This window comes from Sebastes umbrosus, chromosome 5 (genome assembly GCF_015220745.1).
Source record: "Sebastes umbrosus isolate fSebUmb1 chromosome 5, fSebUmb1.pri, whole genome shotgun sequence".
NCBI lineage: Eukaryota > Metazoa > Chordata > Actinopteri > Perciformes > Sebastidae > Sebastes > Sebastes umbrosus.
In genome coordinates, this window is record NC_051273.1 from 27525212 (window position 1) to 27550874 (window position 25663).

General features: G+C 41.8%; 1 protein-coding gene across 1 annotated transcript in view; it reads left to right on the forward strand.

The window, feature by feature from the left end:
- The window catches only part of LOC119488906 (adenylate cyclase type 1-like), a 56802-nt gene extending 42631 nt beyond the window's left edge, over nucleotides 1–14171 (forward strand). Inside the window, exons 13-20 of the mRNA XM_037770912.1 lie at nucleotides 90–346; nucleotides 522–648; nucleotides 2307–2423; nucleotides 7735–7881; nucleotides 8367–8465; nucleotides 8926–9040; nucleotides 10892–11016; nucleotides 11546–14171. Coding sequence (XP_037626840.1) covers nucleotides 90–346; nucleotides 522–648; nucleotides 2307–2423; nucleotides 7735–7881; nucleotides 8367–8465; nucleotides 8926–9040; nucleotides 10892–11016; nucleotides 11546–11875 — 1317 coding nt within the window. The 3' untranslated portion in view covers nucleotides 11876–14171. The remainder of the gene's footprint in view (nucleotides 1–89; nucleotides 347–521; nucleotides 649–2306; nucleotides 2424–7734; nucleotides 7882–8366; nucleotides 8466–8925; nucleotides 9041–10891; nucleotides 11017–11545) is intronic.
- Nucleotides 14172–25663: the final 11492 nt, after the last annotated feature.

Consider the following 25663-nt stretch of genomic DNA (forward strand, 5'->3'; position numbering starts at 1 on the left):
AATAGTGTTCAACTGATTAAAGTTGACATATATTAGGCCTAGGAGTTGCTTGTTAATGTAACCCGCTTCCTTTTCATCCCTTCCTCCAGGTGGGATGTGTTCCTTGGGGGAGAGTTGTGACCAACTTCAGCCTCTCCGTGGAGGACGTCCCTTTAGACGACAACAGCACGGCAGCGGACAGAGCTTGTACCAACATGGCGTACGCGCTGCTGTCCTGCGTGGCCGGCACTCTCACTCTCGTGCCCTACCTCCGAGTCTCCTCGGTCCCCAAGATCATCCTGCTCCTCCTCCTCTCTGTCACCTACACCGTCGTCATGGAGACCAGCGGCTATCGCCAAGCTGTGGGGTAAGACTGAGATTGCATGTGATGTCTAGTTCGATATGAAAAGGTTGGGAATTGTGGCCCATTTTTAATTCATATTTGTTCTCTATTTATCTATTAGGGAATCTAAACAAGTAAACAAACCATTGTGTGTGTGTGTGTGTGTGTGTGTGTGTGTGTGTGTGTGTGTGTCTTTCAGAGGAGGGTTTCTCCACACACGGGGGTACGATCCTGTGTTGGCTGCCTTGCTGTTTTCTGGAGCTCTGGCTCTGCATTCAAGACAGCTGGACCTGAAGCTGCGACTCGACTATCTCTGGGCTACTCAGGTATGTCTGTTTGTACAGGTAGCACACCTGTTACTGCTCAAGTATGCATACGGCTTTGGATGGGCACATCCAGCTCCTCTTGTGCACTGCAAAAAATGTCTGTAAATGGGTCGTGAAGTAATATTTAGGGGGATGGCAGTGGGCTCAGATCGTAGGGCAGGTTAATAGGCTGTTAATACATGGGGTTGGTGGTTTGATCCTCAGCTCCTCCTGTCTACAGCTCAAAGTGTCCTTGAGCAAGACACTGCAAATTGTGTTGATGGAAAATTGTAAGTCCCTTTGGTAGAGCAGGTTGGCCATTGATCATGGGGAAGGTGGCGTGGTCTATCCGCCGCTCAGTTTTTCACAGTGTTGAAGTGCAAGATACTGAATCTAAAATTTCTGCTTGTGTGTATGTTGTGAAAAACCTACTGTAAATATACAAGTATCTGCTAAATTGGTGCATTTTTTAAGCCAGTGCAGTAAGAATATTTCAACCTGTTCCCAATGCAAATGAACTTGTCGCAAGTATTTTTACTGCAGCAATCTGTCTTATTCTTTCTTGTTTCAAGATACAAACACAAATATGTCAGCCAGTATATATACATTTGTTTTCTAATTTTTCTAATTGGTATTAGCCTAAGAATCCAGTATCGGGTGAGCTCTAGTGGTGTATTAGATGTTATAGACAGTAGAGCTGCAACGATTAATCATTTAATCGATTAGATGTCAACTATTAGTTTGAGTCATTTTTTTTGAAGGAAAAAAAGTCAAAACTCTGATTCAAGCTTCTAATATTTGCTGGTTTCTTTACTCCTCTATGACAGTAAACTGAATATCTTTAAGCTGTGGACAAAACAAGACTTTTGAGGATGATATCTTGGGCTTTGGGAAACACCGATCAACATTTTTCACCATTTTCTGACATTTTCTGATTTATGAATTGAGAAAAAAAATGAATCGACAATGAAAATAATCGTTAGTTGCAGCCCTAATAGAAATCTAGACTATTCAGCATGTATTTCCCTGTTTAGATCCTTTGGTCAACTAGTCATTACAGCATTAATTTAGACCTATATATATATATATATGTGTGTGTACACATGACATGAGTATACAGTTGGTGTGCAGATTGTTATTAATGTTATATGTGTAATCATAGTATGTACTCACAGATGCTCCTCACTGGGTGACAACCTTAAATATTTAAGAAGTGAATATGTCAAATTGTGCAATACTATACTGCATTCACTTAGGTCTATTGTAATTATTAAAAGAAAACTAAAAATAGAATTCACAAAAAAATGTATACAGACACAAGATTTTAGGATTCAGTTTCCTGCAGATTGAGTTTCCTGCAAAAATGGCTTTATATAATGCACATTTTTCTTGGTGTGTGTTTGAATTGAGTGTCTGTGTGTTTGCATGCACAGTCTTGTGTGTATGTTTCTATTTTAAGAATGACAGTGAGCGTTTGTCTTGTTTGCAAATCATTATCACCCTCTAGTGATAAGGACAAGCAATTACATCCACCTCTGAGCTTTTGAGCTACAGTAAAGGTTCATTGTATTGAGACAATAGAGCATCAGTTCTACTTTAGATCCACATCTGTATCACTCTGTGAGGACTCACCTCTCCTTTTCCTCTCGTGTGTTGTGTCAATCGCTAACGGCGTCGAGGCGGAGGAGGAGAGATGCGACATGGAGAAGGTGAAGCTAGACAACAAGAGGATCCTGTTCAACCTGCTGCCGGCTCATGTGGCTCAGCACTTCCTCATGTCGAACCCCAGGAACATGGTGAGCATCCACAGACTTGTCCAGGCTCGTCCAACACGGATCATCAGTCTAAAGAGAGTTAAGGCCTCTGAAACCATCAAAGACTTCCCAGTGTTTCCTGATACCAAACCAAGAGGTGCTGGTTTGGTGATTTAAAAGTCAAAAGACACACAAAATAAAATAAAACATATATATAATAAACTCACCATTAAGTAGCTTCAACAGATTGTATATTACTATATGTTAAATTAAGAAAGAAAAATATAAATATGGACAAATTCAATGATGGTGACAGAGAAATATCATAACAATATTATAACATTTTATAATAACTGTCAGAAATGACATACTAGAATCCTAAAGTCCCAGTGAAACGGAAGTTAGAGCACCTTTAGCTTCTGTACTGTGAGCATATTAGGGGTGGGGGAAAAATCAATACAGCATAGTATCACGATATTTTGTGTGGCGATATTACTTATATAATGCAGGGTATTCATCTTTTATTGTGTAAACTATTAATATTGCAAATACAATGCAGACTCTAATACAAACAGTTCAGTTTGCCAGGTGCATGATGCAACATTTCTTTATTCATGACAGCGTTGCTCAGTCTGTCTGCTTGACTGATTCCCATTTTTTGCTGCAGTTCAAATTATTGAAGTGAGAAGAACAGTGTGAAAACTGTGTCTTATTAGATAAAACAGATGTTGACAAACTGCATAATTTGCAGTTGAAAAAGGGTAAGAAATCGCAATAAATCGCAATATATCTTATTGCAATACTCAGCATATCGCGAAATGTTTAAAATCTCAATAAGATCGTATCGTGACTTAAGTATCGTGATAATATCGTATCCCGGGGCCTCATAATGGATCATGTCATGATATTATTGGTGGAAATTGGTTGGTACCAGCTTACATAAGCACACGTCATATTTTGTTTTACAGGAAGATGATTGGATTTTGATATGAAAGTACGAAGAAATAGATTTTTTGTCATTTGTTTTTAAATAGGTGCACAATATGACCGTGGATGTTGGGGTTATAGGGTTAAGGGTTATAAAGACTCAATTTCATCTTGACTTCAAACTCGCTGTAAGTGTAAGTACTAAACCCTGTGATGTTATATGAATATTATACAGGGCCTTGTTGAGTTAGTGAGCCAGCGCTCCAGATTTCATTTTTCCTTCAGTACTTGCGATAACGTTCATAACGACATAACCGTCCTGCTGAATAATATAATACATCTGCTGCTGCGTTCATGAAATTTATTAAGCATAATCAATAACAAATTACCTCATTTACACTTTTCATGGACACAGAGATGGATTTGATGAAGTAACCCTCTGAGTGAAATGGGATGGAGTGAGTTTTTCTCCTCAGATTTCTGGAGCTACAATTTAGTTTGTTTGGATCTCAGCGGTGATAAAGTTCTGCAAACAGTAACGACATGCATGATATCAGTAGCTGAGATGGTTGTTACAGGGACAACCCATACAGATCATTATTTTTAATTAGTCCCACCTTTTCAGTCTCATCACTGCTGGCTTTGCACAGTTTATTCTGCCAGATCATACCGCAAACTAGAGGCCTAGATGTTTAAAAATGTGTTACTTTTCAACCAAATTTAGCCGTTAGCAGTTTGACCCACACATCAAGAACCATAAATCACCAAATTAGTGCTTATTGGCTAGTGTGAAATATAATTTTACCATCTTATGAACTTAATTTCTTAAGGTCTAATGGTGAAGAAGTGTAAGTGGATAGTTTGCAGATTAAAACTGGAGCAGGTTGCAGCCTTCATGATATATTGCAAAGAAATGTCCTACATGCCCTCGAAGTGTTGGGGTCTTAATGTGGGAAAATATTCCAGCTGTTCAGTGACAATGGCTCTGCTTGACCTGATTATGTGTAGCGGTGTTAAAGTGGAAGTGTGAGCTGACAGCCATGTGTGTCTGTACCCACTGATTGATGAACATCCCCTCCACTGATCTCGGTTCCTTCCTCGGACCCCTCCTCCCTTTCTCAGGAAGTGATGAAAACATACATCCTTTCAGGAAATTCAGAGCCCCTCAGGAGGACAAGCTTGTTTTGTAAACACTAACGCTGTGTCCCAGATTCTTTATGCTATATGCTTTATTTTTGTAGATGCAATGTTAGTATCCAAATTTAGTATGTAAAGGTTGTGAGTATACATACAACATGGATGGGAACATTAAGTATGGAGCTGATGGCCCATAACCAGTGAAATTTGTGCCATTTGTGTCATTTTCAAATTAATATCGAGGGCAACAAAGTGGAAGCAAACTTACATTCTAATGTTAAAAGTGCTGAATTCAATATTCAGAGCATTAATATAGCAGCAAACAACTATTTGCTATGTGTATATATAAATGAGTAATGTCTACCTGAGCAGAGAATGAAGTCACTCTCCCTCTATGTGTGTTGTAATCTGAGCTTCTCTGTGTTGTGTTGACATAGCCGGGCCGGCCACGTGGCTTTTAGTGCATGTTTGTACATGTGAGAATGTCCCACTGACTTGCTCACGGCCGCCGCTCTGCACTGCTCTTATATGGCGGTTACAGCCGTTTTGACGACCGTCCCGACCGACGGCGTCGTCCCGGACATAGCACCCACCCTCCAGTTCCCCCTCAGGTTAACACTGTTAGCTCCGTCAGCACTGTTACCATTGTTTTCACTGTTAGCACTGTTAGCTCTGCAACCCCCTCCCCTACCATCTCCCTCCATTTCTTCCTTATCTCTTACAATGTTGTATATATTCTAATCTTCTTTTACCATTGCAAAATAGACACAAAAACAGGAAATGTTATCGTGAAGGGTTACACTCATATGCATGGTGGTTGTGTAATTGGAATACTCTGTATAGTACAAAGTTTTCCGTGCATATTTTGTGTAAACAGAAGAGAACTACAATTAGGACACCGCTTTGATGTTGCAAGCCAGAATTTATCCTGTTTGTGCATATTAGAAAAAAATCTGGGCTAAATTGTAGCATAATGAGCTCAAGAACTGCAAGAACATTGACCACAATGGGGGTCTTTCACTGACATGAAAAAGGACCACCTGCAGACTTAAGGAATACTTGGGACTGCACAGACTTAAGCCAGATTTAAAGCAATTTAATAAAGTTTTGGGAATTGGAAGGGACAGATCAAAAGATGAGTCGTCAAAATTTATGCAGCAGAGGCCGAGATATCCAGTCCATGATATGGGTCAAGCTCCAAAAATGCAGGATCCTATGACCTAATTATTGTTATGAAAGAATATGTTACCCATATGCAACAGTACTGTATGCCTTTTTTTTTAAGTGGAGCTCTTTGGCACAGAGGCATAAGCCACATGGCCACAAAGACAGTACCGGTTATAGGTTAAATTCATTGTTGGTTTTGGTCATGTCAAGGGATTTGCTAACAATAATAAAAAGATAAAGTAACGGCGCGGCCTTATCCTTTAACAATCAGCGGGCTGTGCATCAGACGGCGCAGGGATCATCTGAGGCTGAGACTAGTAAACACTGGGGGCAGGAAGTCAGGAAGTATGTTCGCGGCACATCGGTGACCCCTCGCAGCTACAGTGTATAGAAAGGCTTCCTCTCTTTCCTCTGGGCTAAAGTTCACCCGTACACTGTATTCATAACACAGTGCAGTGGGACTCTGCTGCCTGGAATTCAAAGTTGCACTGCTCCAACATCATGATTGAAAATAGCTCTAGTTGCATTGGGAGTTTTAGTGGCCACATGCAACCTTACTGTTTTTGTTTGCCCTTTATACACAGACATATTTAAATAGATTTGTCCTTGAGATGTGTGCTGTGACCTCAGTTAGCACAGAAATTGCGACCCAAAAAGTCTGTTACTGTTATTTTGCTGTTGAAGACAACATGACAGTGAAGCTCTTTTGAATCTGAAAACATCTGGCTTTTATGTTCCATAACATTTCTGACTACTGAACATCCCATGTGAAATCTATGTCTCTATCAATATAAATGTAAATTCACGAGGATTATACTGTGCAAGTGAGCAGGTACTTATTTTAATGAATGAAATATAGTGAATTTTCATCACAGTTGGAACCTGGCTGTGCAATATTTGTCTAAGTAAAACAAGCCTTTTTTGTACACAAGTATAACAGGACCATATTTTACCATGATGACACTGTGTCATTGTCACACACACACACACACAAACTCACAAGGCAACAAACAAAACAATAACAGCATCGCTGTCGCAGCTGGTAAATAAACTAGGGCTGTCAAAGTGAACATGATAATAAGGCTTTAACGCAAATTTGTTTTAACGCCACTAATTTCTTTAACGCATTAACGCAACTTGCGATTTTTAGGTTGTAGCGGGCTCAGTTTTAAAACTAGTGTGAAGATACTGACAGCATATAAAACTAGAAAAACTTATGCTACTTTCTTTTGAGGAAAAACTGGCTGGCCATTTTCAAAGGGGTCCCTTGACCTCTGACCTCAAGACATGTGAATGAGAATGGGTTCTATGGGTACCCACGAGTCTCCCCTTTACATACATGCCCACTTTATGATAATCACATGCAGTTTTGGGGCAAGTCATAGTCAAGTCAGCACACTGACACACTGACAGCTGTTGTTGCCTGTTGGGCTGCAGTTTGCCATGTTATGATTTTGACCTGTGAGGGTTTCTGGACAATATTTGTCATTGTTTTGTGTTGTTAATTGATTTCCAAGAATAAATATATACTTACATTTGTATGTATGTACATTTGTCAGCAGGCACATTTGTCCACTCCCATGATGATTAAAGTATTAAATACTTGACAAATCCCCCTTTAAGTTACATTATGAACAGATAAGAAAAGTGTGATTAATTTGCAATTAACTATGGACAACCATGCGATTGATCACGATTAAATATTTTAATCGATTGAGAGCTCTAATTTAAACAAATGGAAACAACATTACATTATTAATTGGCCTAAAGACAAATTACAATGGGCATCGTGTCTAGCATAATGTCCTGGCCTTGTTTGCATCAGTGAAAGTAAATGAAATGTCACTTGGAGGTGTTCAGCAGGGGTCAGTGGTACACAATAAGGAGTATAGGTACTCGCGAACAGTTCAATCACTGACCCCGATACTATGAAGTGGAACAGAATCATCCTTGTGGCAAAAATAAGAAGGCAGAAATCTCAAAGACAGATATCTCAGAACTTGAGAGCAAATAAGACCAAAACTAAAACCCTTTAATGCCTTGCGTTTTCTTCTTCCCACAGTGGTACAGCACTAGATCACATAGATCAGGCCAGTTTTGATGTAACTTTTCTCCCCTCTAGGACCTGTACTACCAGTCCTACGCTCAGGTTGGAGTGTTGTTCGCCTCCATCGCCAACTTCAACGACTTCTACATCGAGCTGGATGGGAACAACATGGGCGTCGAGTGTCTCCGGCTGCTCAATGAGATCATCGCCGACTTTGATGAGGTGAGTAAATTCTTTCGTTGCGTCGTAAATCTGCAGTTTTTATATATACATATATTTCCCCGCAGTTTTCATGTCTGCCTGCTGTGCCTGTGGAGAACTTGCGGGGGGGGTGAAATCTCTGGTCCAATATGACCTCCATAATGTCATTTTCAAAGATGACATTGTGGCCACGACTGAGGGTTTAAAAAACACTGTGTTTATTGATGCAATATAATAAGCAATGGTTGCGGTTGGGAAAGTTTTTCAAAATAAGGAATTACTTACAGATGACTTTTGGCCTGCTTGAATCTATAATCAGCAACATAAAGCATCAATTTACTCAAACACGCTAAAATAGTCCATTTTAAAATGCGTTTGAATCTGTTTGCCAACGCAACCTATAATATATATGAACTTAAACTGACAATTTACTCCAATTTGATTTGAAATTTGTAATAGTAGTAATGCTTTCCTCCTGTTTTTATCCCCCTTTTTCTTCTCTCCAGCTGATGGACAGAGAGTGCTACAGGGATATTGAGAAAATCAAGACTATTGGCAGTACATACATGGCTGCAGTAGGGCTGGTTCCTACAACTGCCTCCAAGGTACACATACAGTAGCTATATTTAGATCCATGTACGTGCTTTTGTGTGTGTTTGCAGGGAATTAGCACGTTACGAAACTGTTTGAGAGGCCTAATAAATGCATGTATACTATTTTCCGGGTGTTGATATTTAGAACGCTGTCACGTTTCACTCCACAAATCCTCTGCGAGGGATTACCGGCCTCTGTGGCGTCAGCATATTCTGCATTCATAAAGTTTCTTTAAATCCTGCAAAGCTGACAAACAAAAGAGCCCCTTTCTGCAACTTCTGCAAAACTTTATGCAATCTTAACAAGTCAGTCACACCTGGTGCGTGCTTTTGTGGCGGTCTTATATAATACTGTGTATTAATCACATCAGGGAAACAGGACTGAAGGGTAATACCACTTCCTAACTTGGATGTAAAGCGCGCTTGTTTTTGCATAAATCTGTAATATTTGTGTGTTTTTTCTGATTCCCAGGTGAAGAAGTCCATCACCTCACATTTATGCACAGTGTCAGATTTTGCCATCGACATGTTTGACGTCCTGGACGCCATCAACTACCAGTCTTACAATGACTTTGTCCTGAGAGTAGGTGAGTGAAAACACAAACGCACACACACTGGTCTATATAAACATTGGCGTCGGAGCTTCTGACCTATTGCACTGGACACCACCGACGCTCAGTGCCGGTAAGTTTGGAAGGAAATGCATCACAGAAAGAGCGTTGCCTCCAGGAAGCTCGTCACAGCGAGACCTGGAGTTCTGGGTTCCATTGTGTTGGGTATCCTGTGGGGAGCCTGCAATGGGAGCCCGTGTTTAATCCCAGCGTAGCCTGGTGTACACAGTGCCATCCTGTCTGCAGACTGTGGGGCTCCGCGTGTAAAAAACTGCATGTGTTTGCGTGCTTGGATGAACCCCCCGTTTACAGAAACGCAAGTTTTGGTAATTTGTGTAATGCTGGATTTCCAGTAAGTGCAGAAAAAAAAAGTTGGCCCGGTTACACTTTGTCTGCATGAGCCATGTTGCCGTCCAACTTCTAAAACCTGCAGAACTGCAGCTGTAGAGATGAAGCAATAGCACTGATTTGCAGAGATAACAGCAGCAGCCATGAGATACAGTAGAAGTAGGAGGATCGATACCTATATTATCAGTTTTACCGATGCTAAGTCTTGTTTGTGAGTCTTGTTGTGAGTATCAAAAAGATTGATACCAAAAAGTAAAAAGAATCAGTCTCACAGTAGATCATGTTCCGGGTGTGCAGTAATCACTTATTCACAGATTTTGCAAAATACACAAAGCTCTCCCCTAGAGTAAAGTACAGTAGCAGCTTTTAAAGAGTAACTGTATCGGTGATTCTGGCCCTGGTGTTACTTGATATCAAGTCGAGGAAGTTTGTAAAGCGGACAGACGTAGCTGTCACTGAATACTGCATTTGCTAAACTCGTCATGCAAGGCTTTGAAGGAACACCAAACAAAACAATAGTTTCTGATTTTAATGACCAAATAACATAAAAATGTATTTTGGATTATTAAAAACTAGGGCTGTCAAAGTTAAAACAATAATAACGCGTTAACGCAAATTAATTTTAACGCCACTAATTTCTTTAACGAATTAACGCAATCGATCTTCCCGGTTGTACCGGGCTCGTTTTAATGTTAGAGTGAAGATACTGGCATCATATGAAACCTAGAAAACCTGAGGAATAATATTGGTACCAACCATGTCGTACTAGCTCATGGCCATTTTCAAAGGGGTCCCTTGACCTCTGACCTCAAGATATGTGAATGAAAATGTGTTCTATGGGTACCCACGAGTCTCCCCTTTACAGACATCCCCACTTTATGATAATCACATGCAGTTTGGGGCAAGTCATAGTCAAGTCAGCACACTGACACACTGACAGCTGTTGTTGCCTGTTGGGCTGCAGTTTGCCATGTTATGATGTGAGCATATGTTTTTATGCTAAATGCAGTACCTGTGAGGGTTTCTGGACAATATCTATCAATGTTTTGAGGCACATTTTGAACAGATAAAAAATGTCAGATAAATTTGCGTTGAATCATAAATATTATTCATTTTCTAATATATAATTATTAATTTTATCGATTGACAGCCCCACTAAAAACAGATGAAAATTAGATTAGTTTACTGTGATCTGACGTAGAACATTTGAAAGAGTCTTATTTTTTTTTCTTTGTTTTTGTTTTTGTTTTTTGCTTTCAAGTTTCATGTGAACTCAAGTCTTAAGTGAAAGGACATTGTAAAATGCCTACTTTGTCTCAGTTATGTAACAACACCACTGGCAGCTTTAAAAAGAAAGTGTTCGAATGCCACGTCGTTCTAACTGTCAGCACTCAGAGACTTATAAAAATCAGCTTCAACTTGAGTGTTTTAAAAGAAATCTGGGTGTGTTTCAGCTCCTCGTTTTGTTCATGTGTCCAGGTATCAATGTGGGACCAGTGGTGGCAGGAGTGATTGGAGCCAGAAGGCCTCAGTACGACATCTGGGGAAACACAGTGAACGTAGCCAGCAGGATGGACAGCACTGGAGTACCAGGAAAGATACAGGTACAGTACTTTATAAAGTCTTCTTTATTTCCCTTTATATTACCAGGCAAAAGTCTCATTGAGATTAGAATCTGATTCAAAAGAGACCTGGTCAAAAGAACAGCATACAAACAGAAAAAACATCCAAGCAGAAAAAATTAACAATCTGTGGTTTTAGGGAGACGTCAGTTTAGTTTTTAGCTTAGTTTTCCTGGCCGTACAGAAGTGCTGGGTGGATGGATAAACTGTTATATGTTATAAACTCGGATTACAACACACACAGAGGGAGGGCTACTTCATTCTCTGCTCAGGTAGACATTACTCCTCTATACCTTTACATAGCAAATAGCATACAGTATAGAGCACCTTTACATCACCAAAAATAATCTCTGACAATGTCAAGTCCTTCTGTACATTGTTTTAAGTGAAAACAATGTCACGTATTTGAGAGCTTTTTTTGCCAAACTGTCTTCTAACATGAAGAACTGACATCTGTAAGACATCCTGAGAAACACTGACAAAACCTCATCCCTCTGTATTTCTTCTCCAGGTCACAGAAGAAGTCCATCGCATCCTCACCAACTACTACAACTTTGTCTGCCGGGGCCAGGTCAGCGTGAAGGGCAAAGGTCAGATGCTTACATACTTCCTGGAGGGGCGTAGGCAAGGCGGCAAGCTCTCTCAAACCCAGCAGCAGCCCGGCAACGCCGAGCGCCGGTCCAGCGCGTTCACCGGGGGCAGCGTGTGCACCAGGCTGAGCCCCGCCCCCACCGTGACCACCTTCGGCACCAGCAGGGCCCCGAGCCCGGGCGTGGCCAAGCCGACCACCTCCACCAGCACCACCAGATACCTGCCCTCTGTCCCCACGGCAACGGTGTGACGGTCTCTCTCCATTTGATCGTGGGAAACAAGAAAACGAGAGTGGAGGTGGCGTGGAAGATAGCAGTAGCAGAGAGAGTTTATTAAAAGAAGAAAAAAGTAGGGCCGACCTCCACTCTTCCTCTACTGTCTGTGGGAGGCAGCTGAGACACTCATCGTCCAATAGGAGGCCTGGACTCGGGTCCTGGACTGCGTTTAGGGCTGGAGGCGGCCTCGATCGGGACTCTCCCTCCACACTCGAGCCCCGTTTGTTGTTTAACACCGCGGGGTGTCGTGAAACAGGATACAGGATGCTTTAGCCACGTTGCTCCGTGACCAATCAAAGGCCAAGGGTGTCTCCGCGGCTTTCAGAGTCTACTATAACAAACGAAATCAGCATCAAAATAAAAACAATTTCACAATTGATAGTGTAGCACGCAAGCCTCTCGCACCATCCGGAAAATTCCTTTAACAACTCTAGCTGACCCTTTTTTCTCTCAGTATAAAACCAAATCAGTGCTGTTGCCTTAGCGACCACTCCTCACAATGAGTTTCTTGCCATCTTTTTTTTTTGTTGCCTTTTAGATTGATTGATTTATTGGAATTCAGATGAATTTATTATAGGGGCATTGTTGTCCAATATGTTTTAAAGTGGATGAAGCCAAATGTATAATTGTAAATGGCAGTTTAACGGTATGAACTCGCCAAAATACGACAGGGCATTGCCTTCAATCATTTCCTGGACGTTTACGCGCCCCCCCTTTCACTTTAACCCTCCGACGGCACATGAGGTAAACTCTTGGTTCCCTGAGCCAAGCCGCTCAGCGACTTTAAGTGCATGATGCCACTGCTGCATTTCGGTCCTGTTTGCTGTCTGTTTTCCCTGTGATGCTTGACTTCCAGATTCTTCCTCGTCAAAGTGTAGCAATAAAGCGGTTCGTCTCCTAATCTCAGCCCCCCCTTGCATGTAGCCAGCTGGATCCTATTTTTGACCTGATAGTGTATGTAGCCAATAGAGTGTGCATAGCTAGCCACAGCGGTCTGTATCTCCGTGAAAGTTGAAGCATGACTTAGAACAAACTTATTTTCTGTATTGTGCGAGTGTGATTCCTTCCTCGTGGAATTCTATTTAAAAAAACATTTTTTGTTTATTAAGAAATATTTTCTATTATATTATATCCGTTCTACTATTTTTATGAACTAAAAGCTGCTTCGGTCGAGAGAAGAAAAACTTGCTGTTTATGAGGAGACACCCAAACCTCCGTGTCTGGCTTCCTCATACTAAATCCAGATGATTTATTTTATGGTATAGCATGCTACTCACAGTACGGCTTACCACAGCCATTAACTCTCCTCTAATCTGTTCTAGCATGCACTGCCTGCAAGCCTGTGGCTCTTACATGCATGCTTTTGATGGAACATTCATACGGGCCGAGCAGCGGACACACACTGTTTTAATGTAGTCCTCATGCATGCGCTAAAGGTAGCGGTCCTCTTGAATGTAAGGTGCTTTTTTGACCCGTGTCTTCTTCATGAGCTTGGTGTGCGAACCTTTTTTTTCGAGGACATTTTCAGGACGGTTTGACATCAGGCCCGGGGGTCCCTCCTCCTCCCCGCTCCTGCTGTAGTCAACAGGTAGCCGGTTTTCAAATGTGCCAACCTATTTTCATAAACATATCAAAACTTTTTCGGTGTCGAGGCTGTAGCACAACTGAATGTGTGGCTACGGTTATTGTGGATTTTCATTTTGTCGAATGCCTGTATTTTTACCGTTTCAGCTGTTCTTTAAAAGTTTTGTAACAAACTGATGGCAAGTGTTGATTTTTTTTTTTTTTGGGAGAGATTTATTTGGACACCATAACCTGACTGAAATGATGTTGTTGTACTTCTTATCATACTTCAAATAGATTTAAATAGTAGCTCGAATACTTACTTTGAGTTTCTAAGAGATTAAAAATGAGGATTTTTTATACACTTGCTTTAAAAACAGTTTACGGAAAGTTGACGAAAAGGAGTTGTGTACAATATTTTTCCTGTAAATTGGATATTTTCATACTGTATGATACGGGTTTCAATTGTTATATGTAGGTATTACTTGCTATTATTGTACATTGTAGAGTCTTTTTCAGAGATATATTATGAATGATACGATATTTGTCAAGTTCTTTTGTTGAAGATGTATTTAATGAGATGTTTTATGTGAATGTACATTTTGTTAAAGACAATATTTTATACTATAAGTGTTTGCACTGCGATGATATGGACGTATTATGGTTATAAAAATAAAGCCAGCGGGGGGGACGTGTCTCCTGGAGTAACAACGCGCTCTCCCTGGGCTCATTTTCACCAACACACACACACACACACACACACACAAACAGTGCCTATGGAGGGGCCATCAAACTCAGTTATAAAGTTACGTAACAGTAGAAAAACAGACTGATGTAAGAAGTTTGGAGGAACATCAGGGTCAATGTCAGCCTGTTGTTCAGAAGGAGCCTCACGCTGATGTTATGAGCCCGTCTGCCAACAGAAAAACATGACGGCGGTGCATGTGTGTGTGTGTGTGCGTGTGTGTGTGCGTGTGTGTGTGTGTGTGTGTTTGTGTGGAGAGCAGATACTATACGATATGTACAGATAACAAATACCACAAGTGGGACAACCTTCGATTTCTGATATGTAGTGCTCATAAAGTTTGTTAATGTTGAAAAGATGAGTTCAATGTCAGATGACAAAAACACATGTACTTTAATAAATATGTCATGAGGGCTGTAACTAAGGTTTTTACTCTGAAAAAAGCAACTGTCTGACATTTGCTTGCTTGATAAAAGACATTTTACACACATTTCTCACAAGGTTTGCCCATACAGTATATTTAGTATTAAACATTTTGAGGTCTCTACTAGACTTGAAATGAAGGTTTTAAAAGTTTAAACAAAGCTTGACCACACAAAACCAGTTTGTAAAGAGCGCACCAGTCCAGTAGAGTTTAAGACTCACCGTTTCAGCACTAAAGAAGATTTTCCATACAAGTAAGTCAACTGGCCCTTTTCACAGCAGACAGTTTGACATTTAATAGCAGAAAAAGACACAGGTGTGATCAATAACATGAATCATGGCTTCAGTTGGCTCACTGGCTCATTGGGACAATAAATCGACCCATCGTTCATGTAATTAATTACACATATGGATTTCTTTCTCTGCTCCCCCAGTTAATCGACGTCACCTGTCACATCACTGCAGTGCTTGAAGTGGAAAACAATATGTGGCAGTACTCTCTTATTGACATGTTGCCGTGTGTATCGGCTGGTATCAGCAATCTCCTATTTGTTCATTATTTCTTTAAGCATGTTATACTGTGTCATCAATCAGCTGTGGTTTTATTGCTATTATTATACGTGAGCTATGCATCTTCTATAGCAGGCCTATAATACTCCAATACTATTCTAACTGGAACATTATAGGGTTAAAGTGATGTGTTTGTATGTTTACCCATAGTGTTAAAGTGCTTTCCTGTGTTATTTGTAGCCTATAGTAGGGTATCATTCAGGTTTCAGCAGCAGTGTCCCAGTCAGGACGTAAACATTCCAAATGTGTCCCAGTTCATTTCCGTTTGCAGTGTATGTGAATGACATACGCTGACAGGAAGTAAACATGGACCCGAGCTGTTGCCTAGCAATGCAATTAGAACACATACACAAAACTTAACAAGAAAAAACATGGGCGCCTGTCACTCTCACTATCTAATAAAGGCAAAATGGAATAAAGAAATAATCTTAAAATACCCCCCAAAAAACAAGAAAAAACATTAAAAAACACAAACAACGATATAATAAATTGATAAACCTCAACGAGAAGCACCAGATCATTCATGACTACGTCTTTAAAAATCGAGGAAATACGTCAGCTCCTTCCAGAACAACTTTTCTGATCTGCCACCTCACAATGACTGTTGGTAGAACGCAAACTGAACTCTGGTGTCAAATTCTTTAATTTTTCTGAAGAGGACAGTCTTTCTGTCTATGGGACACTGCAGGAGTGTGAGAAAGGTGTCAGAAGCTCAGTGGGTTGTTTCTGTCTCCCTCCTCACCCCCGAACAGAGGAATCCAGCAAACGAACGGGGGGTTGGGGGGTGGGGGGGGTGGTAAAAGGAAAAAGAAAGCAAAACAAACGGCCTGTATGTAGGGCTTTATCATTGTGTCTGTTTGTGTGTCGAGTTGAGTGCGAAGGGATGTTTCAAGTCCTGTCGCAGGAAGAACCGACTTCCAAACATTCATCAGCGATGTGAAAATGTGTGTGTTTGCTGCTGATGTGTGTGTGTGTGTGTGTGTGTGTGTGTAGAGTAAAGCAGCTGGAAGTGCTGTGGCATGCGGAGCATCCTGAGTGACAGGTTGTCATGGCAACACAATAAGATCGTGCCCTGACACGAAACCATCGGGGTTGTGTTTTCCAACGAGTAAATAATAAACCAGTCGACCGACCTCCTTCTTCTTCTTCTTCTTCTTCTTCTTGTTCTGTTAGCTTTGTGATTCATGCTGAATGTGTGCAATCACTTCAGTGGACGTCAATACTCCACTTTATGTTGATAACCCCAGAAATGCACAGCCAGTGTGTGTGTGTGTGTGTGTGTGTGTGCGTGTGTGTGTTTACCACCTGCTGGACTCTCAGATATGATCAAACAACGCATACACACTCACACACTCTGAGATAAGCGAGCGGAAATGGACCTTTTTAGGCCTCGTTTGCAGCTGTGGTGGTGGAGCGGAACGTTCGTCTATCAGCAGCCTGAGTCATGGCGAGGGGAGAACGGGGCAGTGACGCAGCCGAGCGGGACGCTCAGCAGGGTTAACGATAGTTTTACTGCCCCCGCCCCTCCCTCGCACTGCTTACCCAATGACCCTGTGTGTCATAACATCCCTTACTGTAAACCCTACTGACATCTGGACAGTGGAGCGTGGGAGGAAAAACACCGCCCCCTCACTGCGTAAGTGTGTGCGCGCATGAGTCTAACTTTGTTTATGTTCATTTTTCAGTAGCATGCGTGTTTGTATATCTCCGTTGTTTACGTGAGGTGCGTTTTTGTGTGTGAGTGAGGCCAAACAGGAGGTGAACTTTCAGTTCAACAGCAAACATGTATTACGTCTGCAGCGGGTACCTGAGAACAAACAGGACTTTCTCGCCATGGAAATAGGAGAAAGAAACCCTGGTGTCCCGGATCAGTGGTTCCTAAATTGGGGGTCAAGACCCCTAAATGGGTTGCAAGATAAATCTGATGGCTCGTGAGATATTAACAAGATAGGAAAGCGGAGGAAAAGACATTTCTGCAACTCAAAAATTTGCTTTTTGGTACCATTTTCAAAACAGACAACATTTATAAAGGGTTGATAAGCTGTGGGCTAATTAATGGCTTTATTAATGGTTAATAAATCATTTGCTAATGCTTTTTATTACACGGCTGATGTTGGACTCCGGCGGACCGTTTTTGTGTCAAAATATTGATTTCTTCAGTAAGTAGCCGTGTAATAAGCAGGATAATGTACAGCTAGCAGGTCATTGTTGTGAAAGAATCCCCTTCAGGGCGATGCTGTCTCTCATCGCCCTGAAGGACTGTTGGGTATTCAATGACCGGTCTGCTGTACATTATCCCTTACATAAAGGGCTGTAGCTTAGGTGGTAGTAGTTTCTTTTATTCAAAATTCAAAATTTCTATGAAGTCAATTAAAGCATCTGCTATATGAATGTGATTTAAAGTTACAGTATAAGCCAGTAATAAAATAAATTTTTTGGTCGCCAGGTTGGCTGGTGTTTATCCTACTCCAGTATTGTTTTTATAGTGCTTTAACTCATCAAGTTTGACCACTCGCCATAAATCTATCACTCAAGTTTGTGTGTAAAATCCTTCCTAAGTTCGTACAGTAGTAATTACCGGCTAGTTTCAAACTAATGATTTACTCAATAAGGCTACACTATTAACACTTTAACCTGCAGTAGGCAGAATGTTTTTGGCATCATTGGGCAAAAATGCCATAATAATGCTGCTTTAAGTAATGTCTTAAGCCAATTTATAGTACACAGCTTTCAAAGTCGTCAGATTGCTGTTCTGTTCGCACTACACATCTGTCTTGTAATCGAGAGTCTTGAAGTTGGTGTGGTTTTCACACTACATGATAGACCGGCGACAGGGGTCACACACTACAAGATCTTTCACTGGGAGGAATCCCCCATGACTATGTCTCGTCTCCAAACTACATTTTGTCACAAAAACACACGCGACAAGTGACATGGGAAATTATGTAATACCATGTGCGAGACAGGATTTTTTCTTCAAGCAATCCGCACAACTTTCCTTGTAATTGTGCGTATTGATGTTGTCGTTAGCACTTGTTCAAAAAATAGCTTGTTTCCACACGTCTTTACTATTTATAGACCCAATCCCAATGTCCCCCCTAAGGCCTGAAGTCCTGAACCCTCAGGCCGTAAGTCTTGAAATGGTATAAATATGAATGGGACAGCACTTTGTGGTGACATATTATGTTACCTTGACGATGCCAATTGTGAGTTTTTATTTTACTTTTTTTTACTACCTATTTGAACGTCTTCCAGGTTCTTCCCTTATGGGAGGTAACTGTCAAAAAATCTATGTACTTGTTTTTATCAAACTTCATTAAGCAAAATTAAAAGAAATGTTTGATGAATAAACCAGGTGTGTAATATAGTCTAATGCTGCATTCCTCTGATTCCAGGTGTTCAAGTACCATCTTAAGTCCTTAATGTTAATGTTTCTGTGTAAATTTATATATGTTTGGCTGAACTCCCATGTGCTGTCCCTCTTTTTTTTTTTAAGTCTCCAGGCTTCCCCTGGTAACCGTGGTAACCTTGTGTTTTGTCACAATGCTATGAATTGTGGGTAATTCCCTCAGGCAAAGTCTGCTGAAATGCGCATTTACGGAAATTGTTCATAAAGGGCTCAAAATGTCAGCGAGGGAGCCCTCAAGGAGTTGACGATTTGACAGCGGGACGGCCCTAAACCCTCACGGACATTGCAGGAACACCTCAACGTCTACGAGTCTGTGACTGTGGACATTGGGATTGGGTCTTTAGTCAAAGTAGGTCTGTGTTGCAAATGCAACACATACAGTAAAGTTCCTATTGCTAGAGGGACCCTTCCACCAGATTTTCAGAAATCTTGGAGAGTTTTAGTGGTTACAAGCCCAAAAGTCTGATCACCAGTGTACTGGATCATCCAGCGCCAGAAGCAAGTTCAGACATACAGACTATTTACTCTACTTTTAGTCTCCCAAGGCTATCACACTGTCAGGCGCGGAGCACAGTTTAGGGTTAAAGCACATGATTCACCCTGAAGGATTGCTTTTTAGATTTGATCAAGTCCATATGCAGGGATTAAGCGCTCAAACGCTTTCAGCGTACAGAACTGAAAATCCAAGAAGACTTCCAAGACTTCCAAGAAATTTTGTGTCACAACAGAGTTTCTTTAAAAGTGAGAAACAAAACATCTCCTGGAGACCTCCAACGAAAAGCCCAAAACAAAAAACTGATTAGTTGAGAAAAAACATCCTCCCACGAGATTGTTCCTCATCAAGGATTTCCCCAGCGCAAGAGTGTTATTCTCTGTCATGTACGTTATGTTTTCCCCGCGAGTACATCAGCACAGATACACACAGGGTCAATGAACTCCATGTTGTGTAAGAACAGCAGTGACCCTTACTAACCCTCTGCAACAGCTCCTGCATGTTTGGTCTCTTCTGAACGTCCACGCAGATGGAATGTGACGTGCTGAGAGAAAACACCTTAAAACACGCAAAAAATGTCATAATAACCTCCGAAACAGAGCGGATCACGGTGTCCTGAGGTAAACTGATAAACCCTGTGGAAAACAGATCTAGAGAACAATACTTTGACCTACAGACTGACAAGGGACGTCCCATTGCTAACATTACATAAGAACATATTTTTCCTTTCCTCCTATTTTTCTACCCAGATAGTTTGGGAGGGGGGGGGGGGGGGGGGGGGGGGGGTATTTGCTTCCCAAATACAATGGTTGTAATTGGAAGTTGTGATACTCAAAGTATTGAAAAAATATATTATAATATATATAGTATTGCCATTTAATTTTGACAAAACTTCAATGCTCTGAGGAGCGCAAATTAAATTATTATTATTATCCACCTCCTTCGCTCTCAGATACACTTCATAAACTGCAGTATGCCTTTAATATTTTGCAGTCTCAGCTCACTCGTCTCAAGCTTGTGTTGAATTCAGACTGAACAAAGGTGATGTGATTTTATAATGCAAGGAGGAAGCCTTCAGACATTGTGGATATTATTACAACTCAGGGGCCAGCCCGTTCACACGGAAAGCTGTATGTAAGACACGATAATGCGCAAGGTATTTAGCGTGCAATAAATACGCCTTTCTTGATTTCCGCGTGTCATTTGTACGCCATGTATCCTGTACTGACTGCAATGTAAATGCATCCACGTATAAATGCTAAGGCAAGAGCTAGTGATGTAGAATAAAAAGTTAGAAAGACCACTTATGGTGGATGGGAGAGGAGGAGCATGGGTCCAACAAACACAGGACTTTTAACCAGAGGCCGGTGTTCGAGACCAGTGTTTTGTTTTATGAGTTACGTTAGCGACGTTTGTCACGTGACGATTGTCACGTTTTTTATTGACATTTGTGACGTGTTTTCCGTAGATGTGTTACGTTGTTTCCGTGTGTATTTTACTCTGTTTACGTACTTATAGTTTACGGGGCAGCTGTAGCTCAGTGGGTTGAGCGGGTCGTCCTTTAACCACAAGGTTGGCGGTTTGATCCTCGGCTTCTACTGTCTGCGTGTTGACGTGTCCTTGTCCTTTACAACCGCCAATTTCTCCTAGGTATGGGTTAAATGCAGAGGTCAAATTTCATGTATGTACCTGTATGTATATGACGATTGTAATAACGTTTGAGTATAAGTTTTATTTTAAGCCCAAACATGACGTTTTCCCTTAATCTAATTAAGTCATTTTGTTGCCTGAACCTAACTGCTGACGTTTGCCAGGTGTACTGCTATGTAAAGATATAGAGGAGTAATGTCTACCTGAGCAGAGAATGAAGTCTCTCTCCTTCTGTGTGTGTTCTGAGTTCACGGGTGCCGCTCTGCACTGCTCTCATACGGCGGTTACAGCTGATAACGCAGTCCCAACCCACAGCAACTAAAATTGATTACGGTGATTTATTGCGCATGAACACATGTATGAATTAGCATACCCACATGTTCAACTCTGTTTAACAAAGGGAACCAAATTAAAAACACTCACTCGTCATTGTGCTTTGTATTCTGGACTTGGCTGGCCATCTCTGCCCATAAATCAACTGGGGTTGTCGGTATAATCTGTGCAAACTTCCATCATGTTTCTAAAAAACTTATTTTATCTTACAAATGTCATCTCAGATCACAATACACATGTCTGCTGTCTGTCCCTGAAGAACAGACACAACAGTCTGAAACTGATTAATCTGGCAGAGTTAAAGACTAAATTCTACTTCTAGTCTTGATATTGTTGTTTGATTTTATTATTGTTTTTTAATGTCGCCAGATTATATTTTATTTTGTAATATTTTGTCTGCAACTTTTTATGACGCTGTCTTGGCCAAGTCTCGCTTGCAGAAGAGATTTGACGTAAAAAATAACATATTTAGGAAGGCATCAGAAGTCTCAAGTTTTAGCACATAAAACCGAAACTATCCCCACAGCCAGACACCATTAGAAGAGAGGGGAAATCTTTTTGGAAACTGCCTATTATACGAGAGATACTTTTTTTTTTTTACCTTTGTGGTGCCTCAAAACGCTCATCTGAAGCTCATTATGTGCTTGTTATGATCTGTGAAAAAATGTACTCTTCAGTGCAAAACTACACTCCTCCTGCCTGTACTGTCATTCCATGCTGCACAATTATCTGCTCCCCTTGGGTACAATGAAGTTGAAAGTGAAGTGAAGTGGAGCCAAAGAGAGTCAATCCAGTCAACATCACAAAGAGTGGCGACTGTAGCTGTTCCTCGCTGTAGATGATCTTTCAGTCTTTATTCACCGCAGAACACTCTTTGATGTGGATGTTCTGGACAGACTGTTCTATTGTAAATTCAGACTCACATTTGATGAAAGGAAAGGGGAGGAGGACAGAGAGTAAAGTAACAGCGGGTTTGGATGGAAAACTCAAACTTGTTCCTGCATGGGGACAAAATAATGGTAAATCCTACCAACACAGCTCCCCTGACCCATTCATGAGATTGTTTCCAGTCAACTTTGCCAAGTGCAATCCTCTGGCTCGGACTTCCTCCTACTTCTCATTAGAGCTACCACGAGAGAGGGAAGCACTGCAGCTAAACACACACACACACGCACACACACACACACACACTCAGAGAGAGAGAGAGAGAGAGAAGGAAACTAAACACAATGGCTGCTGGCGCATGGGAGCCTGGATTTCCTGGGTTTCCCACACACAAGTGTACAATCACAAGCTCGCAAACATATACACTTATTCGAAAACACACAGAAACACACACACACAAATGCGAACTATCTTACAACATGCCAAGACGCTGCGGTCTAACGAATAAATCCATCTCCCAATTCACCATATTAAAGCAGCGAGAGTGTCCCGAGACCTCTCCGCCGTGAATGACCCCGGCTCTGTTTCAGTGTTTTTCTCCCAGACCTCAATCTGTGATCTGCGTTGCCTGTTTAATAAGACATGGATTATCCGATTAAGGAAATCTTGTGAGAAGGAGAGGAGAAGAAAAAGAACAACTTTGCCGGGGATTAGCGTCATTGTGCCCGCTCACATCACATTCCTGGCCGCTGATTCTCAGCCCTGGGAGAGGACACTGGTTAACCAGACCACGCCGCTGACGTGTCCTGGGACCGACAGAGCTCCCATCTGCACCAGTACAGCAGCTTTAAATATTCATCGCTCTCATCTACGTGGTGTGTTTTAATGAAAAAACATTTTGGGGGCCAAGTTGTCCTATCAATCCTTGCTTTAACCCATAAACCCTCCTAGCCCTAATACACCTTGTGATGCCAACCTTTGTACCACTGTCTGATAATTTAGACTTTAAAAAAGGCTCTTTAATTCATACGTAACACCCCATTAATGGGTCGTTCAATCACTTAGCCCAATTATTGACAACTAATTCCCAATTAGAAAATGGATTATAACTGCTGACCTGATGGCTTATAATCAGTGGGCAACCTCCGGCTCTGAAAAGTGAGGCCAGTGCGGAAGTGCCTTAAACTTGCATTCTTTCTTATAGCCAGCAGGGGGCGACTCCTCTGGTTGCAAAAAGAAGTCTGATTGTATAGAAGTCTATGAGAAAATGAGCTTACTTCTCACTTGATTTATTACCTCAGTAAACATTGTAAACATGAGTTTATGGTCTAAATCGTTAGTTTCAAGTCTTCTTCAATACAGCATAGTGTTCATTTAGTAAATCATAGTCCCATTTAGAGTCAAATACACCATAAAGCAGGGTATGCTTTAGGACGTAGCTACCTTGTGATTGACAGGTCGCTACCACGGCGTTGTCCGGTCTGGGAGTTGTCCACATTTTCGTCTTAGGACTTTAACCCTTTCTTTCACAGTGTGTTTTCAGTTCATGAAAGATAATTGTAACATTTTGGTTGCCTAAAAATGTCTTATTCAGAGTTGGGTTGTACTTAGCTCCTTCCTCTTATGTCACTTCTGGTTACAAAAACCCAAGATGGTGACGGACAAAAATGCTGAATTCGAGGCTTTAAAACAGAAGTCCACAAACCAATGGGTGACGTCACAGTGACTAAATCCCCTTCTTATATACAATCTATGCTTATGGAATGAGAAACCTCTGAACTTTTATTTGTGCACTGTTTACATTCATGTTAACTTGCTAACAATCTTCTTCTTCACTGCCCTTGTTGGTGCATTGCTACATTTACTGCCACAAACTGTGGATCAGCAGAATAGCATGTAACCAAATGTGACTTGTGCATGTGCGTCCTCATGTGTGTGCTGGATACAAACAAATTTGGGACCCACAATTAAAAGCCCAGTGGTAACACCGCCAGTGGTCACAAACACCACAGGGTACCTTTAAAATCATTTTTTTAATGAATGTTTTTCCTTCAAGATGAATGGCTGACCATGATTTGTCTGAAGTTGTCTTTTTGTCTGAAGTTGTACCTCCAGCAACATTCCCTCTTCCCCAGGTCATTCTCTACCTGTCTACCAGATGCTCTCAGACTTTTCCACCTGTCCCAGTCACCTGACTTAGTGGGCTCTTCTAAAGGTTAGAGAAGCAAGCTTGAGACCGAAAGGTTTCCGGTTCGATCCCCTGGACCGGCAGGATAAATCTGGGTGGGGAAAGTGAAAAGCAGCGCTCGCACCGCCCTCATTACCACCACTGAGGTGCCCTTGAGCAAGGCACTTAACCCCAACTGCTCCAGTGGATGTGCTCAGTGGCCAGCAAATCAGACTGTGGTTGTACTGGGCAGCTTCCAGGTGTGAATGTGTAACGGTGTGAATGTGATCAGGCGTTCCTGAAAAAAACTCCTCCTGAATAAATACAGGTTTTAAAAACCTGTCTCGGACATCCAGCCACTCCCTGCTGTGGCACTCCCATCACCTGGTCCTCCACCTGCTCACCTGTTCTCCATTTCCCTTACTAGTCAGTCAGTACAGTACATGCCAGCCCATTTTCCCCAGTCATATTGTCATTATTGTTTCATGCCGCATTTGCTTTCGAGCCACCCGTACCTGCAACCTGAACCTGAACCTGTACCTGTACCCACTGTGGAATAAAAACACAGCAAAAATGCCCTCTTGGATGCCCCTATGGTAGAAAAAAACATGATGCAGTGCCCTTTAGGGTGCCCTACATGCTAGAAAACTTTCTGTGCTCTGGTGCCCCGCCGCATGCAGCTGGTGCCCCTTTAATTTTTTTCCCCCCTGCCCCTCAGACAGCCTGAGTCCGCCACTGCCTGTACCTGAACCTGAACCCTTGACCCTCGAACTTGTACCTGCCTGCCTGTACGTTTCCATACGTTCACTTAACTCAATAACTCCCGGAACTGTTCCCGTCTTGTCTGATTGTGTATGTTTATGTCCTCCTTGTTGCCATTGTTACCGGCTGTTACACGTGTTTAACCACCTGTCTCGTATTACACCTGACCCCTCCTCACGAGTGACGGAGGTACATAATAATTTATATATACGTTCACCTCAGAGAGCCTCTGGGTGTCAGCCTGTGTAGTATTCACGCAGGTGTGCATTCTTTCTGTGGGCGTGATTTCAAACAACCCTGTTTTTCTGAGCTCATCTGTCGTAGATACCCCCTTTTGACGCCCTCCAAAGGGCAAGGTTTAAATGGGACCCGGAGGGTGTGTATTTGTGTGTGCATGCGTGTGTGTGTGTGTGTGTGTGTGTGTGTGTGTGTGTGTGTGTGTGGGTGTGAGCAGCTCCTGAGACAACAAGACTGTTTTTCCCGGTGCTCTTGTCAAAGGTAAACATTCCAGTCTTGGGACGTTCAATGCCAAGCGCCGTTTGATCTCCATCATGTGACATCTGAAAGAGATGGGAAAACCCTACCCCCCTCCCCCTCACACACACACCTCCAAACCCCCCCTTATCATCGCTCTCCCAAACACAAACCCTGCAGCAGCCATACATGGGCTTTGTGCTTTTCCTGTCGGGGTCTCGGGGCTCCGATTGATCCCGCTGTGTACATGTGTTTTTGAAAAAGTAGGTCTGTCCCTGACCTGAGATAA